The 18,460-nt window shown below is 41.8% G+C and overlaps 1 protein-coding gene and 1 long non-coding RNA gene across 2 annotated transcripts; one reads left to right on the top strand and one right to left on the bottom strand.

The window, feature by feature from the left end:
- Positions 1 to 12,870, bottom strand: ZRSR2 (zinc finger CCCH-type, RNA binding motif and serine/arginine rich 2). Its single transcript, XM_028727615.2, has 11 exons — positions 12,756 to 12,870; positions 10,874 to 10,953; positions 10,438 to 10,522; positions 9,542 to 9,650; positions 8,812 to 8,898; positions 6,183 to 6,221; positions 5,144 to 5,259; positions 3,431 to 3,644; positions 1,869 to 1,924; positions 1,569 to 1,678; positions 1 to 570 (listed from the first exon to the last, which is right to left on the bottom strand). The coding sequence occupies exons 1-11, from the start codon at positions 12,809 to 12,811 to the stop codon at positions 122 to 124; spliced, it is 1,401 nt and encodes a 466-aa protein (XP_028583448.2). The 5' UTR covers positions 12,812 to 12,870; the 3' UTR covers positions 1 to 121.
- On the top strand, positions 12,834 to 16,602 carry LOC114596261 (uncharacterized). The gene is made up of 3 exons (XR_003706486.2): positions 12,834 to 13,560; positions 14,890 to 15,048; positions 15,583 to 16,602. It is a non-coding gene; the product is annotated as an uncharacterized LOC114596261 (long non-coding RNA).
- Positions 16,603 to 18,460: the final 1,858 nt, after the last annotated feature.

The raw sequence follows: 18,460 nt of genomic DNA on the forward strand, positions 1-18,460 counted from the left end.
TAAAGATAGCCCACATCAGCTTTATTTCTAGGGCACAGGCAGGTCTCTAGTATGCAACAGCTCTGGTAAGCACCAAATTTTTATATCCACAAGTATCTTGAAAAGTAGTTCAGCAACAAATTCAACTATTTCTGCCTCTGCTGCTGGATCGTTTTCTACCTCGACTTCTCGACCGAGAGGAACTTATGCTACGGCTACGGGTTGGGCTCCTATTGCGACTCCGGCCTCGCCTCTTCTTACTGCGTGACCGTCGCCTTCCACGACTTCGTGACCTCTCAGGAAATTGTCTTTTCTTACGTTTGTGATAACTCTTTTCCCTTTCAGAGTCTCCGTTTCTTTTGCTGTAAGCGTGATCTGGACTTTGACTACTTCTTCTTCTTGACCTGCTGTAATAGTTTTCATGGTATCCCGCTCTATTTCTCCTTTCTGAATATTTACTTGCCTCTTTGGTCCATTCTGAGGTATTGTAAATATCTCTGTTGGCCTCCCAGAACTCATTGTTTGGATTTCTGAACACATGAAGAAAGTTGCAATGCTTCCCTCTTGGACACTTTTGCCTTTCAAACAAACCTGAAAACCAATTTTGAAACTGATTATCAAAGTCTGAAGACAACCGTAATTATAACCTTTGAAAGCTAAGCAGACTCAGTGGGACGCTTCTATGTTTATTTTTATCTGCACAATATTTCTTATCACAGATGTATGGGTGAAAGGGGTGGATCATGTCTCGTTTTAATAACTGTAGGAAATCAATGTTGCATTTGAAGACACAGTTGGATTCTGTGCCCGTTGCAGATTTTAAGGTGGTGCAGGAGAGGAAGAGCAAATCCCATTTGTGCAAGCAGAAGTCTGTTGCCTAAGCTGGAAGTCACAGCTAGATATTGCCCCTTATCTTGATACAACATGGACAAAAAGCAAGTGCTTTGGGTAATAGCAACTTGCCCAACAGAAAGGCAAGTTTGAATCAGAGTCATATATGATCTTGTTCACTTTTAGGTGTATATGTATTCTAGCAACTGCGATATCTGTTTCTGTGTAACCACATGGCAGTCAAGCGGAAGGCCCATCAACTTGTATCAGACAGCTCAGTGTGGCCCAGGCATCCCTACCAGAGGTATCACTGAACCATATTCAGGGCCTGGAAGCCAGCAGCTCTAGCAAATGCACTGACTCAGAAACAGCTGCTACTGCTGGGCCCTGGCATCATCTCTCATAGGTGCTATCTTGTGTCTTGTGTGGTGTAAATATATGCACAAATCCCTGTTTCACAATTGTATTTTTGAATATAGAAAATGCTTGATCCTGTGATGCCAAGGTGTAGCATGGTGGGTTCGAATACACATGATATCTCCTGATGTACTTTAAGCTCTCAAAGGTGTGGAAACGTATTTATTACTTAATGCAGAACGGGGTCTTTCAAATAAGATACTATCCAATGTGTCGATAGGGCCAACACCCCATCAGTTGCATTCACTTTAAAATTATAATTTATGTATAATTCAATTACATGAAAGATATTTAGGCTGAAAGATACCAGCTATTAGAGCTGGAGGTTTTCACTGACTTACCACAAATAGCTGTTTTCCACCTTGTTACTGGAGAAAATTCACATTGAAGCTGCCGACCTGCATACCATCGACCATTGAATAAAGCAAAAGCCTGCTGACATTCTTGTTCTCTTTAAAAATAAAAACGTATTATTAGAACCTCATAAAAGCAATACAATTCAATCAAGTGATATTGCATCAACATGGAGAATTAGCCATCTTTCCTGGGAAAGAGCTCTACCAATATGCCCACCCATACCACATAAACCTTCCTTATGATTTCTCATTCAGTTTACCAACTACTAAATTTTAAATACTTACGTTTGGTACTGAACGTAAACATTTCCTCGAAGATGAGGTTCAAAGTTGCAGCTCACCTATATCAAAAGCAGGTTAAAACTTAAGGAAGCACAGTTTCTTTGTATCCTTACACAGCTGCTTTAGTTGAGTGGTTTACAAGATACCTTATTTAATTATAGCACACAAAATGCACTTTCTTTCATGGTTTGGTGGCCTTTTTTCATGTATTAATAACAATCACAGGACAGACAGATTATCACCCATCCTATGACAGATATGGCTATCATAACATTGATATATGAACATCAAATCGCATCATGGCAACAAGCTGATGATCTTTATCTCCACTGGAGTGGGTAAACAAAACACCTGAACTCCTTCCAATTATTCCAAGTTGCACAACAAAACAAAACTGATAAGCATAATAATTCTTAACGGATTTGTAATCTAACTGTACCACTGAGGGCTAGGGAGGTGGGAGAGCAGAGAATATGGCATGTTTTGTTGTTGTTGTTATGTCTTACTTGTTTTAGTTTCATTTTAAAAAGCGCACACAAGTGCAATCTCTCTTATTGTACCACAAGCTGAGCAAGCGGACTGGGTAACAAATGCACTGGGGGTGGGGGCTATATTCAATTTGGAATGTAGGTAATATTTTCAAGTTCTAGGTATGTCAAATTCAAATGTCAAATTCAATAACTGATACCTAACCCTTCTGCCTAACCAACACACACTTCAGGATTCAGCTGGATTTTTGACATAAATAACTGGCACACAGTGTGGCTAACCCACACTGCATTAGGCCCATCTTCCTGAAGAACAATGTGCTGTGTAAGTGAAATCCATGAACTACGATTGCTATAAATATTTAACATTGTCTGTGATTCGTCAACTGCACATTCCAAAACAGCTCTCACATAACGCAAAGTAAGAAGTGTTACTTTCCCCTTGATTTAATGGGTTATACAGTCATGGGAAAATACAGTACATCCTCTTTGAATTCTGTGGTTTTACATATGGGGATATAATAACAACCATCTGTTCCTTAGCAGGTCTTAAGATTTGGAAAATGCAACCTCAGATGAATAACAACACATGACATATTACACCATGTCATGATTTATTTAACAACAATGAAGCCAAAATGGAAACGCAATGTGTGAAAAACTAAGGAATTAAGAGGGACTTGTTCTGACTCCACGCCCACTGAACACACAGAGTGTTTCATGGTAGAGATCCTGGTCTAACTGCTTCCTCCCCAATTTTTTACCCTCCACATCTGCATACGAAGGGAAATTAGGAATGCCTAGGATGATCTCCAAATGTGGCAGCCCATTCACACAACAGTTATTCCACTAGCATAAGCATTGTTCCGGTGTAGCACAAGAGTTACAGTGAGTGTCTTGTGCTTGCAAAAGCTGTTGTGAGACCCCAAGCACAACCACTATGATACTTGGTGATACCTCAAGCTTGTGGGCTACCACTTGCCCAACATCAGCTCTCAAATTTCTTGCACTAACATTACACTGGATCTCAGCCTGCAATTACTTAAGGGAATAGCAAAACAGTATTTTGCGTTTTACCTTGAACTGAATAACCTTTCCCACATTCCTGAATTCAGGAAGTACATCTTCATAGAAATCTAGGAACTGTTGGTGCATTTCTTCCTCACTGTACTCCAGGCTTGCATCTGTGTCATAGTCATCTCTTTTACACTGCTCCATCCCAAAAGTGAAAAACATACCCCTAATAAGGAGTGTCTGACTAGAGGTTGGATGGTTATGCCTCCGCGAACATCTTAAAGAAAGAAGGAAAGAAAGAAAGAAAGAAAGCACTTATTCCAGCTGCTGAAGCTGCAACCATATATTATGCACTTTAGTATAAATACTTAGTCCCTCATATGCATAGGCAATCCGATAAAAAGTTCTCAAGGTACCTTATAAGGTTTGAATTCAAAAACTTAGGTTAGTATAGACTGAGCATGGGGAGCATTCAGCCCATGCCCGAATTAAGATCCGTTATGTACCATACAAACAGCTCTATAAAAGAAGTGCATAAAAATTGAAATAATGCATTGTATTCTTGCCCAATTCTATTTCATAACGTGCAACTTGTAGGCTCTTGACCCAAGCAATCTGTCTGAAAAAGTTAGAGAAGCAAAGAATTCAGTACAAAGCTGGATGCGTTGTAGACACATTCACCAAAACTAGCTTGCAGTTTTGTTTGATGTCTCAGTTGTGACTTGTGAAAGTAACATTCACATTCCCCATGCTAGTTAGCTAGCTTGGGGACAAGCATTTGGGCTTTCTGGAGTCACCATTTCTGCTGGAGGCGTACTTTGGTGTGAATTACCTAGGTGGATAGATCTCTCTTTTGCCAAAAACTCTATTAATCTGGCCCTGAACGCAGATTCTCAATTTCAGAATCTAGGTTGCATTTGCAATGAAGCTAAAAACACAAGCACCAACATAGATTTTAGTTCTCCAGCAGCTATAATTAACTTCAGACTTTGAAGAGGTTCAATTCTGTACCATCCATCATTTATTCCTTTAGCTATGCCGGTCCTTCTTTCCTAATTTTCATGGGCTTAATATGCAGTGGGGGGAAATTAAAAACTAGAACTTTAATACAAGCAGCAGTAGCAGTTATCGTATTTTTCACCTTATAGGACACACTTTTCCCCCTCCAAAAATGAAGGGGAAATGTGTGTGCGTCCTATGGGGCAAATGCAGGCTTTCGCTGAAGCCTGGAGAGCGAGAGGGGTCGGCCCATCGCTGGGCTCCCGCTGCTTGCGGGGAGTTGCCTGCATGCTGAAGCCTGCACGCGCTGAGCTCAGCGCGTCCAGGCTTCGCGCACCTCTCCGCAAGCAGCGGGAGCCCGGCGCTGGGCTCCCGCTGCTTGCAGAGAGCTGCCTGTTTGTGGGCTGGGGAAGCCTGACAGCCCCACGCCTGGGGGAAAAATAATTTTTTCCCCTTTATTTCGCCCCCTAAAAACTAGGGGCGCCTTATGGGACAGTGCGTCCTATAGGGCGAAAAATACGGTATTTATATCTTCCATTTAAAATGGAACAGTTCAAGAAACAGCGACTTAGATCCTATATTTTCCCCTCCACGAATGGAAGGTGTTTCCATTCACAGGCTTTTGAACATGAAAAAGCAGAAATCTCTTTCCTATCTCTGTGTGAAAATAAGAGCTAAACTGAAGTATTGAAACAGTAATGCACCTATAGATTCCCTGCCCCCAGCAAAATAAAATGCAAGTCATCTTTTTCAAAGGCCCATATAGAACTGAATTACCTGTCTCCAAATTTGCAAGCTCCAGTTTTAATATAGAATGGGCAATTGGCACAATCTTTCTCACGTCCCATATTCTCTGGGGGCTCTGGATTATGCCAGGTGGTTCCATTTTCTACCTGGATTTTTTTTAGAGAAAACAAGAACATTATATATGTTAACAAACTGAATACTGGTCATGGATAAATTCAATTTATCTATGAAAATAGGAGTGATTATAATTGCAAGATGGTGGGGAGAAACAATCTTAGCACTGAAATGGAATGTCACTGAACGGTTTAGGGAAATACCAAAGTCTGCTTGAAATGTTGAAATCTAGACAAAAAAATGACTGGAGAGGTTTAACCCTAAAAACATACACTTTGACTTAGAAGTGTGAAACTTGTACACTGAATATACTGAACAATTTTTGTTATGCATCCCAGTAAGCTTCAACAGGCCTTGTGCATCCCACTAAATTCAACAGGACTTGCTCCCAGGAAAGCGAGCATAGAATTGTAGCCCAACTGCAAGTGCTGTTGAGTGTATGCAGAGTGCTAAAATACTTCTGGGCACTGCACTTATGCACTGCAGAAGGCAACTCTCTTTCCAAAGAGAATAACACCTTTTCTGTAGCATTAGAACCTGTACAATCAATCCCTCTCCTCTGACCTTCAGAGAGACTTTAAAGCACAGGAATCTAATTCAGTCACACCAGCAAATTTATGAGCATCTTCATGGTCCATCAGCTCTTAAAAATTATATATCAGGAGCGCATTGAATCTCTGAATGACTGATACTGAACAGCTCCATGTTGATTTTGAGCACATATTCTTAATAAAAGGCATCTTTTTGGACCAGGATGAGGTCCACACAGTCTAGTTCTTGGCAAAATTCATAGCAAGCTGCAGGGCAAGCCTGAGTCAGGAATGGCATAATCTGTTAAAGAGAGACGTATGGCGCGATCCAAGCTAATTACATAACCCACATGAAAGAACAAGCGGCCATTGTTCTCCAGAAAGAAGAGCAGCTCAGTATCCATTTTCAAGAGCTCTAAACATACCTGACTTTCAGCCTGGTCCAACATCTTCTGCACAGCTTCCTATAAATGGTGCAAACATAGGACTAGTGAAAACCCTGAATGGAGACATCATCTGGTTTCTTCAGTCAAGACCATAATATTCAGGTTTTATATTATGTTCTGTTAGTTTTGTCAAATAAAACTGGAAAAAGCTTCCATGTTATTAAGAATGCCCAAAGAAAAATGTAGAAAACATTCTAGTTACATTTAAACAATTCCTCCAATTATTTGACACAATTCCAAAATTTTGACACAAAGAGCTTAAAGAGCAAACAGAACTGAAGGTTAAAATATATTACCATATTGTTTCACTTTCCAAGTATCTGCAAGTCAAATAAAGACAGCAGCCCAGTCCTGCAAGTGATTTAGCATAGGCATACATCTTTTGAAGACCTTTCTCAACATCTATTTGAGTTGAGTGGCCCAGATTCACCATCCAGTTTCTTATCACATGGAATTTTCTCCTGAAGGATTTGATGCCAAAGACTCTGCTGTGAAGATTGTGCCTAGAACCTGGTTTTGAAACAGTTTACTCAGCGATGTCCAGAAGCTCAAACATACCCAGGTCCACCTGCTGCCACCAATGCAGTGGTGTCTTTGAGAGGGACAGAGTCCCTATCATATCTGTGTAACCAGAGTTCAGTGCCCCAGTATGTATTCAAGCTGGGTACCAGCGTACTGAAAGTTCAGCCTGCAAAAAGGAATCTTCCAATAGAGTAAGGAGAATTATTAAACAGCTTTGGGTTTTCTATTGGACTACCAGAAAGGAGTGCCTTAGGAACCCAATCACCCAAGTTTAGCAATAATATCTTTCCCCTGACATACACACACTTGTTTTGGATTAATTGTCAGCTTGCACTGATTTCCAGTGTACATCTTCCCCCCCCCCTGGCTTCTCAAATGTCTAGATGCCGTAATGGGCTGGATAAGGGCCAATGAACTGAAGCTGAATCCCCATATCAAAGAAAAAGTTTGGGGGCTGATGAATCAGTAAATGAATATCTTTAGAAAGAACATCCCAGCTACAGAACATGCTCCACCTAGAAATCTGGCTGGTGGCAACATTGTTTCGCTACAGGCACCAGCTGAAGACATGTCCTTTTTGTCAGGTTTTTCAATGTAGAGGAACACCTAGATTTTTAAGAAACTGATGGATGGTTTCTAGTTCATGGTAAATTTGTCATTTATGTAGTGACATAAATGACAGGGGTCTTAGGACAAAGAGTGGGATATATAAGTTTTGAAAATCAAATAAAATTATTACTTCCATCAAAGCTAAAAGTGGCAATTTCCCTCAACATCATACTTTTGCTGAAGTAGTAAGGAATGGACCGTTTCCAACAATTTCATCTACTTTCAAAAGATACTAGGAGGAGTACTCAGTCAAGGAGTGCGATCTATACATTACACAAACTGCTGGTCAACTAAAACAGTTTCACAATCTCATTTGATGATTGTTCTGGACCAGTTAAATCCCAACATAATAAGAGGCAAATCATGGGCCTGGATAGCTCCGTTGGTTAGAGCAAGGTACTGATAATGCCAAGGTTGCAGGTTGGATCCCTATGTGGGGCAGCTGTATATTCTTGCATTGCAGGGGGTTGCAGATGATCCTCAGGGTGCCTTCGAACTCTACAATTCCATGATTAAGATCACCATTTGCTCTCTATATGCTGAGCAAGGCATTCAACAAATTAACCTACAAGAAGCCGAAAGCATTATATTATGTTCCTTCCCACACCCAGCAAGCTATAGAAAAAGATACATCTTGATGAATGAGTCAGGTAAAGATGAGCTGTAACATCTTTTGAGTGGAAAAAATGGTTAAGGAATCGCAGCAGTAAAATTACTTGTGAAGTTAAGTTCTAAAAAGAAGTTAGTATACGTATACTTGCTACAGCTTCTTAGAGAGATTACACTACAGTTAAACATAAGAATTCATAGCTTGTGCCCAGAACCTCCCAACAATAATTCTGTGTGTGAGGACTGGCCCAACAGTCACAAGAAACCCTTCCCTCAGCCAGTTGCAGAACTGCAGGGAAGGATAGCCTGGCGGCAGCTACCAACAAATGTATGAATAGCTGCTGATAGTTTTGTGTCCCTTCTCCCTCATGAAGTGTAATCACAATTGCCAGCTGCAGTGAAGCAGGCTGCCAGAGGGCACAAAATATTTGGGAGCACTCATGGAACATTTCAGGGGAGATTCTATTTTGTCATTCTGTTTCCTGTGCCTTTTAAAAACAATGAAAAATAACAAGCATTTGCCCGGAGCCTTAGGAATAAGGCAAGATACTGCAGCAATAATATTAGCAACTTATATGCTGCCCTGAATAACGAAGGGTGCATCTACATTTACACTGCTTTCTTATACGTGTCTACTCGGAAGTAAATCCTTTTGAATTCAATGGGGTTTACTCCCAGTAAGCAGGTATAGCATTGCAGCCTCACTTATTCATAGCATGTTCCATTTACAACGTTATGCAGAAGCACAGAAAGAAAAACTTTTCAACCCTCGTGTTCCTACACTATGTCATTTTGTACTTTTTTTTTAGTCCTATTATTACTGTAAGAGGATATGCACTGTGTTTTATCCTCCTAGAGCAGGAATCACCTCTCTCTCTCTCTTCACTTGTTTTTTCCGGTCCTCCTCCTCTTGTTCTTTCCTTTGCTGTTCCTCCCATTCTTCTTTTATTCTTTGCTTTAAAAAAAAAAACCAGAGACTGGCATTATGCTAAATATCTCCATGAAGGCTGAACAAATAAAATAATTTTAGTTGCTATTTGCTTTAACCAATAAGTGATAAATGTAAGCTAATTTGCCACTTACTTTTTTTGAGATACTGAAGAAAGCAACATAGGTCATTAGGTGTGTGTAAACTTCTTCCCGCCCTCCTTCATTGCAGATTACAGTTAACACAGAACTGAACGAGCCTTAAAAGTCCAACTTTGCCCTCATCATTTAAAATCAGCCTCCCAACAATTGATGAAAACTTTCCCAGAAATAAGCCAGCCTTAAGCACTATACTTTAGTGCTGTGTTTTCCAAAATTAGTCAAAGGTAAAATGAAGGTGTGAAATCTAACACTGTCCATCTGCCAGTGGAAAAGTCACCTCTGACAGAATTGGTTCTCATTTCCCCCCTGCAGTTCCTCCAGCAACCCTGCTCCAGCAGGTTGCAGGGTTTTCCAGCAGAGACAGATGGAGGTGATGGGTGGCTGGAGAGAGAAGTCCTCTCACACAACCATTGCTTTTTGGTGTTGTTGTTTTTTTAATAAAGACCTCAGTAATTATTTTTATGTTTAGAATGTCTGCTCCAAAAAGGTAGTCAAAGCATATACTGCACCTCTTCCTCTTCTTGACGTTTTCTTGCTGCCTCTTCTTTTGCTTTCCTGATCTTAAAAGCTTCTTGTGCCCTTTCTTCTCGCAGCAACCACTCTTCATGAAGCCTCTGCCTGCAAATAGAATCCGATGAATTCTGGGTTATCACTGAATATCATCAAACTTATAATTCTGCCTCTCTATTTAAAATAGTAATATTCAAATTAAGTACTGTTTAAAATAGCAAAAGCACAGCAGTAAAGTAGCAGCCATATGGCTAAACCATATAAGCTAATTACTAATAAGAGTGGGCACGCAGGGGGAAATATGGCCTGGTGTCTAAAAGGTAATAATGATGCTGTCAGACTAAGCAACCTGGGGAGAGAATTCCAGGGATCTCTCTTGTGTAGTTGCTCACCTAATCTTCAAAGGTGGACGTCTAAAGAAAGGCCTCAGAAGAGCTAGGGGCCACAGGCTCCAATTCATACAGTGCTAACTTATACATGTTTACTTGGCATTTAAAGCACTATGTTCAATGGAGATTACCCCTAGATAGCTATGAATAAGGTTGCAGCCTCAAGACTATTTAGCAGAGTAATTCCTCAGAGTTTTGGACTATGGCCTAAAACAGGCAATTAAACACTGCAACTTTACACTTCACTTGCACAACAGCAGTGGGCTGGAAGGGGAGGACGGAATTGGCAAAAGTCACCCCACCTCTGCCAACAAGAAGGTGGAAGTAAAGTCTGGATCCAACCCACCACCTTTGCATTTGGTCTGTTGAGCTAGCTAAGCAATGTTAATATATCATAGGGGCATCCTCTTGTTCCATCACATTTCATTGAATATCAGCCACTGGAACTTTATTCAAAGTAAATATGCATAGAGTAGAGGTGCCAATTTTATATAATTTTAATTTACCTTTCCTCTTCGAGTTGTTTTTCTTCATCATCTAGGTTGTCATCTTCTAGCTTTTCAGAAACCTGTTCATCTTTCTCTCCTTTTTCTGAAGAGAAAAAAGTGTACCACTTTTAAGATATATAATATAGATAGCTTACCCTTGCCATGAGGCAAACCACTGAATTCTACACAATCTAAGATCCAAGACAGTCATCAGTGCATGCATAGAGCCTATGTTCTCAAGATTACCACAGTCATGAATTGCAATTCCCAACCTATGATCAGATGAAGAGGCTGCAGCCTTGTTGACAACTAATGAAATACAATTACCTATTATTTTCAATCTAAAACAACATTTTTAAACACTTCTGAATACCAATGACAACCATCTTCTGAGAGCTGAAATTTAGCTCATATTTCACAAGTAATCTGTGCGGTTCATCAACTTAGCTTTTACCTGAATCTCTCAGTCTTGCTAGTGCTTGTCTCTTTTTCTTCCGTTTCTCTTTCTTCAAAAGGGCTCTGTACTTTTTGTGGCTGAAAATGGAAAAAAATATTCTTCTTTGTTTTTGTAGTAATTGGCCAGCTAACAGTCAACTAGGATTTCTCAAGTGTTGAGCATACAAACATTTATAACAATGTTTTCTTATTGGATTAAAACAACAAACAAATGTTATGATAGTTTTGCCATGGAATTCTACTCAATATGATCCAGAGCAGAACTCCGATGTATAGTTAGCGGAGTAAAAACTTAAACACATTGCAGGATTCCCCAAAAATAGACCAGAGAAAATTATTTCATCTAGCAGAGCTTTACTGCTACTGAAGGCAAATGAGCATAATGGTCACAAATCCAATACATTCAGGATTGGATGTAATCTATAAGAAATCCAGCTGCAGAAGACTTAACTTAAATTTACAATAACTTATAAGTCTAAACCTTAACACCAAGCATACTATGTACAGAACACCCCACCAGAAGGAAAAGAGATAGAAAGAGAAAGTGAAACCCAGGCTCCTTCTGGCCTATTTTTGTAGTCAGAATGACCTTGACAGAAGAGATAAGAATTTAAGCCAGCTGTACTCAGCTTCTCTGAAGGAATAACCCAAACATCACGAACCACCTGCTTTTTTCTTTCATACAGAAAAGCCCCCAGAACCCTCTTGAATTAATTAGAATAGGAAAGATCTCTACACATCAGATCAATACTTTCTGCACTAAGAAATGCAAACTGATAAGTATATCACAAGAAACCCAGTGGGACTTCGGTGAAGACACGTGTGAGTTTGCCCTGTAAACTGGTTCTTTTATGGCAAAATCCTACGCATATTCATTCAAAGTTCAAAGGCTGCTGGGATTGCAGCCATTAATGTTAAAGTTGAATTGTAAACACTTAATTTACTTGTTTTAATATTTTGCTACAAAACATTTTTTGGAAAAAAGAAATGAATGCAAGCTTATTATTCCAACCAAGAAATAGAGGAAAATAAAAAACGAATAATAAACAAAAGATAGAAAAACTGGGCACAGATTGTCAGTTCTATACAATTTCTAGTTCAAAATGTATACATATTATCAAGTCTAAGAAATGTTTCAACAGCAGTTCCCCAACCAACTATAGAAGTACAATGTCTTTGTTTTAAAATGTACCAAACTTCCCAGTGCCAATCCTTAAGACATTACTGTACTCCTTTAACACTTCTTTACTATTGAGTTTGCAACAGTTGGCATAGCCTCAGGTGTCTTTTTAATTACATACCAAAGGCCTAACGGCATCCACATAAAAGGGGCACTTATTTTTCTCACTTTCTTGGATCGGATCGGTGACCCTTTCTCTTTAAAGGCTTAACGATTTTGCAATTTCACTAAGCATTAAGGGTTTTGCATTCGCTTCAAGCCACGGCGATACTTCAAAGCTCACCACCTACCTATACGTTCCCCGCGGCAGCGCCCCCCTTCCTTCGCATCACAACAAATGACATCTGCCTGCCTCATGGCTTTGTCCCAGGTACACTTTAAACCCACCCATTCGGAGCTAAGTAGCACCCGAGGCACGCAAAGCCTGTCAGGCTTCCCAGCGGCCCCTGGAGAAACCTTCCCGCCCTTATGAAGCCCAGCTCAACCTTCCACTACCAGAGGCAGGAGCAGCCCAGCTTATACTTGGGTCGGTGGGGGGAGGGGGTGGCGAGCTGCCTCATCACGAAAGCGCCACGTGTGGGAACCGGCAGCTGAGACGAGCGGATGAGCGAGCGAGCGAGCGCGCGCCACCTCCGGTTCCACCTCCGTGCGGGAAGGTCCCCATAAGGGGGACCAGACCCTTCCGCAGAGCCCTCCTTACCTCACTTTCGCCGGCCCTTCTTCCGCCACCAACGGCGGAGACACGGGCGCCGCCATGTTCCACAGTTTCTAAGGCAGTCACGTGACGGGGAACCGCCGGACGTGACGCCAGGTCACTTCCGGGTTTGCTGCCGGAGCTGAACGGTCTAAAGCTAAGAAACGTAGGAAGCGTCGGATTCTGCAGCGCCTCCTTTCCTGCTGCTCTGGGGTTGGAACGGGCTTCCTGTACTCACTTCCAGTGCACAATGCAAAAGCGGGTTTGAATTAAGAGAGAGGCAAGGCATAGGGAAGTGGACCATCTCTTAAGTTTCTCGCTTGCAAACGCCTTTTTCTTTTTTACACTCTTCTCCCCGGGGTGGAACTAGAATTGTCTATATAGAAATCAATGGGGGAATCCAAAACTTGAAGGCTGCAGACAGAAGCAAAGACAGGAGCCCATAGTCCTACTCAGAGTATCTCCTGTTGAGATAATGAACCTAAGGTCGTGTCCTTTAATTTAAGGTGTACTCTTGAGTAGTTGAATGCAGCCATGGGTGTAGCTGCCCCCCCCCCCATCAATAAAAATCAATAAACATACGAGGTCCTGTCCCCCTAACAAAAGCCTGCCCCCTAACAAAAATCCTGGCGACACCCATTAATGCAGCCCTTTCAAGTCGCCCGTCCATGTGCATGGAAGCCTTTTGCATGCAGTTAAATGCAGGAATTCAGATTCATAGCTGTCAACCTCCCCCCCCCCTTTTTTTTTTTTTTTGCGCGGGAAATTCCCTTATTCCAGCGCTGCTTCCCGCTGCTATCCCCGGGACAAGGTGAGGTTACTGATCCCTTATTTTCGAGGCTGCTGATCCCTTATTTGCAAATCTGAAAGTTGACAGCTATGTTCAGATTGGGGGTGAAGAAGTTGAATAAATGGCCCTTTGCTGCAACCTGTGGGCTGTTTTGTATGCAGGGATTTTGGCTGAAAATCCATACCAACCATACCTCTGACCAGCAATGTGGATTGCGCTGTGTTGTTGCCTCCTGTTCAAAGACACACCCTTGTCAGTGGTTATCTCCCCAGTTACAACAGGGCTATGGTAGCAGTAGACAACACTACAGGATTGTTGAATGCTATTTTCTCAGCCTGACCTCCCAACCTGCATCGTGGGGATATAAATGTGGGCAACATTACAAGGTTGTTGTATGCTACTCTTTCAGCCTTAAAATCCGCACAGTGCCATGAAACTCACTGCATGATCTTGGATGAATCACTATGTCTCAGCCAAACCTACTTCAGAGGGTGGGTGGGAGAACCAAGCATACTGCCTTGAGCTCATAGGAGGAAGGGTAGAATTAAAATGGGAGTAAATAAAGAATAAATAACTAACCCCCAACATGCAAAAGAGATGTAATCCCAAAGAACTATGTTACAGGGTTGTTCTGAACCACTTCCAACTGGCAATATTAATTTATTTATGGTATTTATGAATCCAAAGGAGCTCAGGGTCATATACAAGAAGCAGTAAGGCAAAATACTTTGAAAATGAATAAAAAACATACACAAGCTAAAAATGAAATAATAATTCTAATCCCATTTGTCTTCAATTCAATATGACTTCTGAGTAGACTTTGTTAGGATTGCTAATCATCAAAACACTAACTCCTACTACTAAGTATTAAACATCTCATTGTCAAAAGTAAATGTCTATATAAATAAAAAATCTAGGGTAAGATCATTCCAAAGTTGTGTTTCCACCACAGAGAAGGCCTTTATGCACCCACTCACCATGAATCCTGGCAGGGATCAGAAGCAGAGTCCTCTGCCTCTGCGTCGCCACTCTGGCTCTCTCATCACCCCCAATTTTAAGGAGGAGGCAATCCTGCAGATATTTGGACCTTGAGTCTTTTACGGCTCTACAAACAGTTGCCAACACCTTGAAACCCAGTAGTACAGAGGCAGCCAATGCAGAACTTTTAGGGTCAGAGATACTAGGTCATATATCACTGCCCTACTTAATAACTTGGCAGACACATTCTGCACTAGTTGTTGTAGTTTCCAGTTTGTTTTTGAGTGTAGCCCCACATAGGCGAACTGCAATAATCTGAATGAAATCATCAGAGCCCAGGTAACTGATAGCAGGTTGTCTTGTTCTTTGAAGGGCCATAGCTGGGAAGAGATGCTCTTTGCTACCACAATCACCTGAACCTCCAACAACAACACTGAACCAAAGAGAAACCCCACGCTATGTAGCTGCTCCTTCAGCAGGGGTGCTACACAATCCAAATTTGGCTGTCTTTCCGTTTCCTGGACATGAGAAGTATGTGTCCCTAGTACCTTCAGCTTATCAGGGTTCAGTCATAGTTTATTGGCCCTTGTTCAGTCTGTCACTGCCCACACTACATCTGTTGCCTCTCCTGATTCAGGTGGCAAGAAAACTGGCAGTGCTTCCCCTCATAACCCTGGATGTCTGCGCCTAGCAGTTTCATAGCATGGCAGACAAGACAGAATCACAATTAAGGATCATATATCTCTTTTCACATTTGAAATTGGCTGCAACTGTATTGTTTTTTCAGTTTACTAGGAAGGGTCAAGCAATTACCAGACAAGTCTTCCAAAATCTTCCAGTACAGTAATATATTTACATACTTGGCCAAGGGAAGTTAATTTTTAGTGCAAAACAGTAGTGATTAACTCCCCCAGAATTTGACACAGTTGGAGGTCTGTGCATAGCTATTAATTAACTTCTATGAACGTCTAGTAAAATTTTGACTGTCCTGGGCATTTAAAGGGAACTAGAGAAAGAAGAGTTTTTGCCGCATTGTCCTTATTTCTCCTTTTTGGTCCCTTACAGCTAAACAAAGATGAAGAGAATAAAGAGGCATGAGGTCATTTAAAGAGGAAAAAACTAACCAACTTGGCATAAGCCAGCAAGGGAGAACCTGTGGCCCTCCCAAATGTTGCTGGCTTCTAGCATCTCCAACCATTGCCCATGCTCACTGGGACTGATGGGGACTGAAGTGCGACAATATTTGGTGGACCACAGGTTCCCCATCTCTGGCATAAGTGGTACAGCAGCTGTTTCGGCTCAGTTTGGGTGTCCTGTCAGCAGCACCAGATTGACTCCTGCTGGTGTGCCTGAACTGCCCTGGCCTTCCTGCTGTCTTCCCCCCTCACCATCCCAGTATGTGTCAGAGATGCTTCTGCTAGGAGGTTGGGTCTGTGGCCCCTCAGATTTGCACAAAACCAGAAAAGTGCACTATTAGTTTGCTTGTGTAGGTTTCTGGTTTTGTGCACATCTGAGGTATCAATAGGAGGGAAATGCTCAGTTCAGAGGTGCTAGGAATAGTTAGCAGCACAGCTGGAGATGAAAAGCAATTGCGTTTTCTCAGTGCACACTTTTCAGATTAACTTGCTGTGCTGTGCTGTGCTGTGCAGTACTGTATAATGCAATATCTGGTGTAGGAATTCTTAATGTGGTTTGCTAGTGCAGTTTTCTGCCTTGTTCAGATCTGAGGGATCAGAGGGGGGAAATGTAGTCCAGGAGCCACAGGAAACAGTTATAAGCACAGCCAGGAAAGAAATGAAAGCATCAAGGAAGTAGGAGGCATGGAAACAGAATGTCTGACAACTGATCTACCCACCCAAAACTACTGAAACAAATTTTCTGTGATCGCAGTTTCCCCAATCAGATTATCTCCATATCTGGTAAACCTGATTTTGCTTGGGGAAAGCATCAAGATTGTTGTTGTTTGAGGGTAATGTCATGTGATCTACGCAAACAGCTGCAAACACAGTGTGGATGAGCCCCTGCTAGGTGTAAATAAACTGTGTTCATTTACTTTGCAGTAGCCTGTCCTGCACTGACATCCAAAGCAGGCCGCATGAGTAACCACAACACTTGTTGCTGTTTTGGTTTTTAAAGCATAAGAATATTAAACAGAATGTTTCCTCTCCTAGCAAATCTCATTATATCTATTAAGAGAGCAGCTGCAACTCAGATGCATTCAACAACATTTACTACCTGGTTAAGAAGCTGTAAGGAGTGAGTGAAAAGGAAATTGCACCGCCTATACAATTTATCATGGAAGCTGGTGGGTATAAAGATGGATTAAAAACAACTCAACTTTTGTAGAGTGGAGTTCCGGAACAAAGCTTTTCTTCAGTTATAAGCTGTGAAGCCCGGAAACCCAAAGTTCAGCTAATCCCGAGATTAGCTGCTAGCCGCAACATGTTTACTTTGGTGATGGGAGAGGGGGGGAGAAGTCAACAACTACAAATCTCAGAAAACTATTGACATTGTTTTTACCAGTGTTGGATGAGCACTCCACCCTTCTTAATACTGTGAAACTGATCAAGGTGTGTGTGTGTGTGTGTGTGTGTGTGTGTGTGTGTGTGTGTGTTAAGAACATTGTTAAATTGCCATTTTGTCTGGCATCATCTCAGAAGCCCCTAATTTTACATAACCAGTGTCTGGTGACCTTAGGGCAAATGGTTAGAAGGGACTCATTCAAATGCTTCTTCACACATCTAGCTGATTATTCGGCACAGAAGAAAGTGATGAGTAAATCTATTCACCTCCTGTGCTGAATCATGATCTGGGGCCAAGTACATCGCTCCCTGTTTGATTACTGGATGACTTACAAGTGAATGTGGCCACCATTGAAGAGTACAGTGATGTGAGTTGTCTGCAGTATTTGATCTGCAGAGGCTATTTCACACATGCAATTCATCCCTTGATGTTGGAGTCACTGAGTGATGAGCACATACGTGAAGCTTCAACTCCAAAACCAAAACATTAAACTACTGCCTCATTATACCGCACTGTGGAATGTACATTTACATACCCTCCAACATTTCTCCAATGAAAATAGGGATGTCCTCTTCCATGATGATGATGATTGTTTTATTTATATCCCACCCATCTGACTGGGTTGCCACCCTGCACTGAGCTCTCACCTGTAGCTCCTAGAAGCTGTCAGCATGGGGCAGCAGCCACACCCCAGGAACAGATTTGACTGGCTGCCTAAACCAGGTGAGGGTAGCTGGTGGGTCTCAAACCCTCAGTGAGTAAGGGTCTTCCCCTGCATGGGAAGACAGGTTCTAGCAGATTGAGCGGGTGTGGCCAATAGTGGCTCCAATGGTCAAGAAGGTGGTTTCTGCATTATAGAAGGAAGTGAGGGGCAGATGAGGCTCATCAGTGTGGGAAGGTAGCCCATCTAGAAGAAGGAAAACTCTGATCCTAAACCTTGTGGGATATCTTCAGAAAAAGAAAAAGCTAAAGAGTAAACCCTACACAAATCCACAATAGATCCCTAAGATGGTTGGAATGCACCTCCTTCCAGCAACTCCTGCAGGCAAGTTGGTGCCAAACGGATTGCTCTAATTTCCTTTACACCACATCACTGAGGTTGAGAGGGGGGTCTTGTTGTCTAGGCAGCCCAGGACCTCCACTCACACTGTCCAGGTTTGTGCCAAGGGGAGGTCACTGCAGTGCTGCAAACACAGCAGTTTGACTGTCAAGGCAGATGGATGCCAACAGTACATGAAGGAGGAAAGGGAGAGTGACAAGAACGGTTAAAAAAATTCCAGCAATATTGTTCCAGAGATAGTTTCACCATGCAAAACAAAAGCAAGTAAAATTGAGCCTCAGCTGAAGTTGCGTGTCAAGGTCCCCAAGCCACCCCCCAATAACTCATACATCACACATCAATTTTGGTTTGGGTTTTTGG

The sequence above is a fragment of the Podarcis muralis genome, chromosome 4, assembly GCF_964188315.1.
Source record: "Podarcis muralis chromosome 4, rPodMur119.hap1.1, whole genome shotgun sequence".
NCBI lineage: Eukaryota > Metazoa > Chordata > Lepidosauria > Squamata > Lacertidae > Podarcis > Podarcis muralis.

What these genes read in the sequence shown, in the direction of transcription:
- ZRSR2 (XM_028727615.2), bottom strand. Translation starts at nt 12,811, where the DNA reads ATGGCGGCGCCCGTGTCTCCGCCGTTGGTGGCGGAAGAAGGGCCGGCG. An exon ending in AGCAAGACTGAGAGATTCAG is followed by an intron (nt 10,523 to 10,873) that starts GTAAAAGCTAAG and finishes TTTTCTCTTCAG; the next exon opens with AAAAAGGAGAGAAAGATGAA. An exon ending in AAGTGAAGAGAGAGAGAGAG is followed by an intron (nt 6,222 to 8,811) that starts GTGATTCCTGCT and finishes CACCATTTATAG; the next exon opens with GAAGCTGTGCAGAAGATGTT.